The 6310-nt window shown below is 35.4% G+C and overlaps 2 protein-coding genes across 6 annotated transcripts in view; one reads left to right on the top strand and one right to left on the bottom strand.

Moving 5' to 3' along the window:
• The first annotated feature begins 1434 nt into the window (after window positions 1–1434).
• LOC125226793 (B9 domain-containing protein 2-like) lies at window positions 1435–5512 on the top strand. Of its 5 annotated transcripts, none has more exons than XM_048130894.1 (7): window positions 1436–1543; window positions 2231–2356; window positions 2782–3372; window positions 3465–3677; window positions 3757–3907; window positions 4002–4037; window positions 4455–4595. In XM_048130894.1, exons 3-7 carry the CDS (start codon window positions 2878–2880, stop codon window positions 4463–4465), a joined length of 906 nt encoding a protein of 301 aa, XP_047986851.1. In that variant the 5' UTR covers window positions 1436–1543; window positions 2231–2356; window positions 2782–2877; the 3' UTR covers window positions 4466–4595. The 5 variants fall into 5 exon arrangements, with proteins under 5 accessions (XP_047986852.1, XP_047986851.1, XP_047986846.1 ...); XM_048130889.1 differs by having other exon boundaries at window positions 1444–1543; window positions 4002–4183; window positions 4455–5512; XM_048130893.1 differs by lacking the exon at window positions 2231–2356 and having other exon boundaries at window positions 1496–1543; window positions 4002–4183; window positions 4455–5512.
• LOC125226791 (cullin-3-B) overlaps window positions 5506–6310 on the bottom strand; it is a 30837-nt gene continuing 30032 nt past the window's right edge. The window contains exon 15 of the mRNA XM_048130886.1: window positions 5506–5614. The gene's annotated coding sequence lies outside the window, so the exon portion shown is untranslated. The remainder of the gene's footprint in view (window positions 5615–6310) is intronic.

The raw sequence follows: 6310 nt of genomic DNA, 5'->3' as shown, positions 1-6310 counted from the left end.
TTTTGTTTGAATGTATATGCATACAGATTGGTCCCATTTTTCTCAGAACCCAGTTCTGGTGATGGGATCCTGGAGAAATCGAGGGAACTCCTCAAATCTGAAAGGCACACATTTAGTGATTTTTGTGTTTTTTAAGGAACAGCATGCATTTACGTACGGAACAGTGACATTTGGTGCAGTGGAACTGCTGATGATGGTCAGAACCGAACTCCTCAAATCTGAACAGCACGCTTATAGTGACTTTGGTATTTTTATAAGAACAGCATGCACTTACGTCCAGAACAGTGACATTTGGTGCAGTGGAACTGCTGCTGAAGATCAGAACGGAACTCCTTAAATCTAAACGGCACACTTATAGTAACTTTGGTATTTTTATAAGAATAGCATGCATTTAAGTTCAGAACAGTGACATTTATTTAGTTATGTTTGTTAAGAATATTGAGTTTTCAAGTCAAATTTTGTCAAGCTCCTATTTCTTATAAATATTTGATTTCATTTTCATTTATAATCGGATTCATGAGGAATTGAGGAAACTCCTCAAACCTTAACGGTATAAGTACGTATATTCATTTGTGTTGCCATCAAATAATTATAGTATTAAAAGCCGTTTTAAAAACACATTTCTACATAATCCAACAATCGCAAGTAGCTTTCACCAGAACCCCAAAGGCGGCGGTTTTTTTTTCTTAAAAATTATTGTCGCATTGAAACTTACCGAGTCTAAACTCAGTTCAGACGCATACCGACTTTGCTGAACTATGCATAACTGCTTTCTCTGAATTTCGCAGTTCTGAGGTTGTTGATAATATTATTAATATTAAATGAAAAGCGATTATAAATCCCTATGTGTAGCTAAGCTACTGTTCGAGCTAGTTCGAGCGTACGGGCCCGTTTACATGGTGCGAGAACCCGCATGAGAATTTCCTTCAAATCAAAAGTGAACAAGCATCTTCTGGACGAGCTCACTCCACCGTAGGCCGCGTCGTGGCCTTTGGCTAGTCAGTGGCCAAGAGGAAGCCCATTTATAATTAAAAAACCGGATATATTCATAATCGAAAAGTGTTCTCGCGCCATCTAAATGAACCCTACTTGTGATTGTTAAGTGTTACTCTCATTATGATGATTCGTGATATTCCTTATCATTTTAATTGACCCAACCAATGTTTAATTTTAATTTACTTAAAACGATTGTTTTGTTTTTACTTTTTGAATTGTGAAATAATTGATTATTAAAATTGTTTAATCACTGTAGCTGCAAATCGAGAGTAGGTATTTAAGCGGTAAAATTTAGGTCATTATTTTATGTTCTTTATTATGATTAATGTTGAATAAATACTGTTTTAGTCCTTTTTAGAATTTTATTTTATTGCTCCTGAATATAATGAAGCACTATTACTAATATTACTATAATTACTTGAATTCTATTGCGCCGCGCGAAAGTTGTCACCTGTGGGCCACGAACTCGTCCCCCCCGCATGTACTCGTCGCGCGGCGATTGAATCGCGGTGTGCCGCCTCTGCATTCGGCTATGGGACCAGCAATGGTAAGGTGTTTTTCGCCGCTGAAACTTAGTTCGTTGTTGACTTATGTTTAATGTTTTCGAAAGCTTTGCCGGTACAAGTACCCATACTATTAGTCCATACCATTACATTACCTTCATCAACCAAATATTGGCACTAAAAAACGGCGCGACATTCAATTTTTTTATGAGATTTTAAACCATTATTTTGCCAACTTACAGGTTTAAGGAGACACGCGTTTCATGAAGAAAATTGGCTGCTGAGCCCAAGATTTGCAACTTTGCAGCCTTTTTTAGTGCCAAGATTTGGTTGGCTTGGCCGTCTATGCTTGCACCGTGTGCAAGCATAAATCATTATAGACCATTTTTTTGTAAAAACGAAACGCAAAATTAAATGTCACTGTCACTTTGACAGTTCAGTTGCCATAGTAACAAAGAATAACAACATCAGGGTTTTAAAATAAATGCTACTAATGAATCCCTTAAATTTACGCATAAGTGCATTCATGCTAAGCCAATACTATCTTGCGACAAAATTAATCCCATGGCTGAATTGCATATATTAGGGCAATTGCATGGTGCATCGGATTTTCAATCAAGATCGTCATTATTCTGCCGATATAGTTTTCAGTCTGGTAAGTAAAGTTACATTTTCATATATCACAACATTCATAACCTTATGGGCTATTGTTCATAATTGTTGATTTTCAGGTCCAAATTGGACGGTTATTTCTGGGTGTTCAGAAGGCCAAACTGTATCGGCAAAACCAGATCACGAAAACAAAGTTGTTTGGACTCAACCGCTCGATATTCATTACATAACAAAGGGTGTCCAGGGTAACCACTACTTTGATTAATAAAATTGATATTTAGTATTTATAGATTCTTTTAGACGTTTTAGTCAACTTATTTTTGATTCAACTGATTTTCATTAACTTATTCCCGAAATGTTTCTAGGTTGGCCAAAATTAGTATTACAAGTAAGTTGTTTGGACTCATTGAGTCGCTCCTGGATAGTGGGATATAGTTGTTGTAGCTTACCAGCCGTCCCGGGTCATCACTCCATAAAGGTGCCATGTTGGGCTCCTGCTGCCACTAACCTCACTGATCGAGTAAAACAATACTTTCTCGGTGGATCTCATCAGCTCTTACAAACTGACTTAATTAATTTAGGTTTAGATAGGTAAGTCATCATTAATTAGTATTCTTTATTATATTTTGCTGTTTTTTTATTGTAAGGCAAATATCATTTTATATTTCAGGTACAAATTACATACAGAGTCCAAAGGCAACATATTTTTACAAATTGACATTATCTTAAGAAATTTTAGCCAATTTGGTATAGAGTATAAGTAAAAATGAAGATTATTACTTACCTTGGGTTTACACTGCTCTCCATACTGATACAGTTTAGTTTTATGGACTTTATCCAAGAAAGAATAAAGCCAGATGTAAAACCACTGATTTCTAACATTACTAGCAATAAAAAACTGTTTCGTGACATACTGCAAGAATACTCTAAGAAACCCCATGCACTATATTACCGTACTCTGAGCCAGATACAAGAAAACAAAAACCTAACATCAGACCCAAAAAAATATGAGAACTCTACTTTAAATGGTAGCACATTAGAAACAACCACAGATACTTTCAGCACTACATTTGAAGACCTGTTTGATGAAAGTTCTTCCGTGTCAGATGTTGAAACTACGACAGATACCTTTTACTCCAGCACAGAAATAGAGAATGTCACAGAGTTCACATTATTTGAAAAGAAAAATAAAACAGTAACTAAACCAATTTCTAGTCCTAAGAAGAGTGTTACCAAAGACTTGTGTCATTGTAATCTGTTGGTAAGTTATATAGAAGAATGTGCATAGATTATATAAATTATATAAATTTTCAAAATAACAGAAAAAGTTACTTTATTTATTTCCTTTTACAGTTCAAAGTGTGTGATATTAATTGCTGTTGTGACAGTGATTGTTCGGACGCAGACATTAATTTATTTGAGAATTGTGGTAAAGAGGCTCCAGATGGTAGGCGAAATGATGTATGCTATCCTCAATTCAGTATTAAACCACAAACAACTAATTTTATTGGTAATCTATTTTGTATAGCAAAAACAAATTTACCAGAGAAACGTAATGTTAACAAGGTATTGTATATTTTAATTATGTCATAAATATACTAAGTAAAATGAGAAATTTTCACACTGATTTAAAATTTCCTTTCAGTATGATAGAGAATTTGCTACTAAAATTATGGATGCGACTTTAAAATGGCATAAAACGAAAACATCAAAGGATAATATAGAATTTTCTAAGGAACTGTATAAATCTGGTGATCCAATATGGTTACTGAAAAATGGCTCGATAGGATATTTAGGTAAGTTATAAAGTTATTTTTCTAAGCTAATATTTATCCTGATACCAAAAGGAGTTAAAAGTATAAAAAATACCTAACTTTGTTTTTCTTACAGATGTATCAAACCCAGAAGTAAACCACTATTGCACAGGTAGAAAAATGATTCAGTTTTTAAAGGATGAAAGAATTCAATGCAATGTAAAATTAACGCACTTAGAAATGATACAACTTTACAAAACAATCGAAGAAACCATGGTTATAAGTGTTATAGATCGCACTTTGAACGCATCAACTTTGGTACGAAATTAGAATAACATACTAACGGCCCGGCCACGACATTGGTCTAAGCGCGACAGCGGTGAGCGGAAGCCATACGTGCGAATGAAAAGTCCCATCGCTGTATCTCGCTCCAATGTATGGCCACCGCTCACCGCTGTCGCGCTTAGACCAATGTCGTGACCAGGCCGTAAGTAATCATTATGTTCTTAAATCTGCTATTTTTATTTTTCGATTTATTTCCGGCAGTTCAATTTATTCTTTTAATAGATTTGTATTTATGTTGTTACAGAATTGTTCTAATGTTCATTGCACCAACTGGACAGCCATTGTTTGCAACGATACGTCATGCGTATACTACAACAAATCTATACACGAACCATTCTGCACAGATAGTCAATGCACACATATTGCACTGAAAATTGACTACACATTTTATTACCACAATTTAAAGATTCTTAATGCTACAGTCAAGATGTTCACACAGAATGTGTCAATGAATGTGCCCATGATGACACAAGACATAAGTGTGCGATTTTACCTCGCAAACACATCAATTGAACAAACTGTTCAATTCAGTGGTAATCCAGGCTACATTCCTAATCGTCCAGTCATCGTGTCGCATGTTGAAAGCAATCACACTGAGAATTTCTTCAACAGCAGTTCAATGCAAAATCATTTCATACTGCCTGTTAATGAAAATGGAAAATGTACCGTATCTAATACAGCAAAAGATGAATTGAAATTTGGCTTAAATAAGAGAACTAAATGCCGATTGAATTTGGAACCCAAGTTTTTATCCCACAATGGCACACAAACATGTAGAATGATCCATACCAGCATTCAAGAATATTTAGGATTAAATTACACATCATTTGTTTCTCCGTATGGCAATCCACGTGGACAAGAAGACTCCCAGTGGATTCCACTACAGGCGCAAGCCTTTATGAAAGACTCCATAACGGGAGAATTCCTTGATGGAAAATCGACTTTAGTTTGTCGCAATATAGTGACAGCTGTATCTCTAATGTTTACATACGCTGACCTAAGTGAGGCGAATGATAAACTTGAAAACAAAATCCTTACAGCAACTGTGCAAAGAACAGAGCGGAATGTTACTTTCCAAGTGGATGATGTCTCCACCGTCTTGACAGTGGACGTGACCTTCGTCGACGTCACTAAACCACCTGCGTACGAGTTTGCTGGCAGCCCAGATTTTAATATTCATTTACCTGCAGACTTTTTCTTCCCATTTCCAAATAGAGCTTTTGTTAATGGTTGTAATTTAATGCCATTAATTTACTTATGTGGAGCAATGTTAATCGCAATAAAATAACTCGAAATAATAACTAATAAGTTTTATTTGAAATAATTTAATTACTTTTGTTACTTCTATCACTAATAACTTTGCATCTGCCATTCAAGGAATGAACAATCTTGAAGTGCGATGGCCTGAAAATAAAACCCAATTGAGGCTTTTGATGTAAATACTAAACATGCAACATTTTAGGCTACCAGGCCGCCGAATAAGTGCGTTTTCACATTATCCGATCCGATATCGGATGTCGGCACAATATCCCATACATTACAGGCGCCATCTTGGATTTATTCTATTGAAATCCTTCCGATATCGGATCGGATAATGTGAAAACCGACTAAGTTGGTAAATGACAGAAACAAAGTAAACCCAAGACCAATGCATGGAATGATGTTCGTATTTGTTAACAGCATTCTGTTAACAAAAGCCAAGCGGCAGTCGTTGTGTTTACCTTGTTTCCATTCAGCTGAGATATCAATAAAACATACTGTTACAAAAGAGAATTTTAATATATTTGCTTCTGGAAATTATGAGGAACACTATCATAATACATTTCGAAAGGATCCAACTAAACCTACAATGGTATTTACAATATTTTTACATTGATTAAAATCTCAATGCGTTAAGAATAACTCTAAGACATATTTCCATCCGTAATAACAAAATACTATTAAATAATCTAAAGCGGACGTACACTGGAATCTATGCTTCATACGTGTTTATTATAACAGTTAATAATTATAGTGTGATCCTGTTTAAATTATTACCTACGTCAGTTCTTTATCGACCGATCGGTCGGCGCAGACTGCTGGCTCGTGAGGCGTTATGTA

The sequence above is a fragment of the Leguminivora glycinivorella genome, chromosome 6 (genome assembly GCF_023078275.1).
Source record: "Leguminivora glycinivorella isolate SPB_JAAS2020 chromosome 6, LegGlyc_1.1, whole genome shotgun sequence".
NCBI lineage: Eukaryota > Metazoa > Arthropoda > Insecta > Lepidoptera > Tortricidae > Leguminivora > Leguminivora glycinivorella.
The sequence above is the reverse complement of the archived record's forward strand: the minus strand, read 5'-3'. Positions and strand labels throughout refer to the sequence as shown.

What these genes read in the sequence shown, in the direction of transcription:
- LOC125226793 (XM_048130889.1), top strand. Translation starts at nt 2,878, where the DNA reads ATGAAGATTATTACTTACCTTGGGTTTACACTGCTCTCCATACTGATA. An exon ending in TGTGTCATTGTAATCTGTTG is followed by an intron (nt 3,373 to 3,464) that starts GTAAGTTATATA and finishes TTCCTTTTACAG; the next exon opens with TTCAAAGTGTGTGATATTAA. An exon ending in TGGCTCGATAGGATATTTAG is followed by an intron (nt 3,908 to 4,001) that starts GTAAGTTATAAA and finishes TTTTTCTTACAG; the next exon opens with ATGTATCAAACCCAGAAGTA.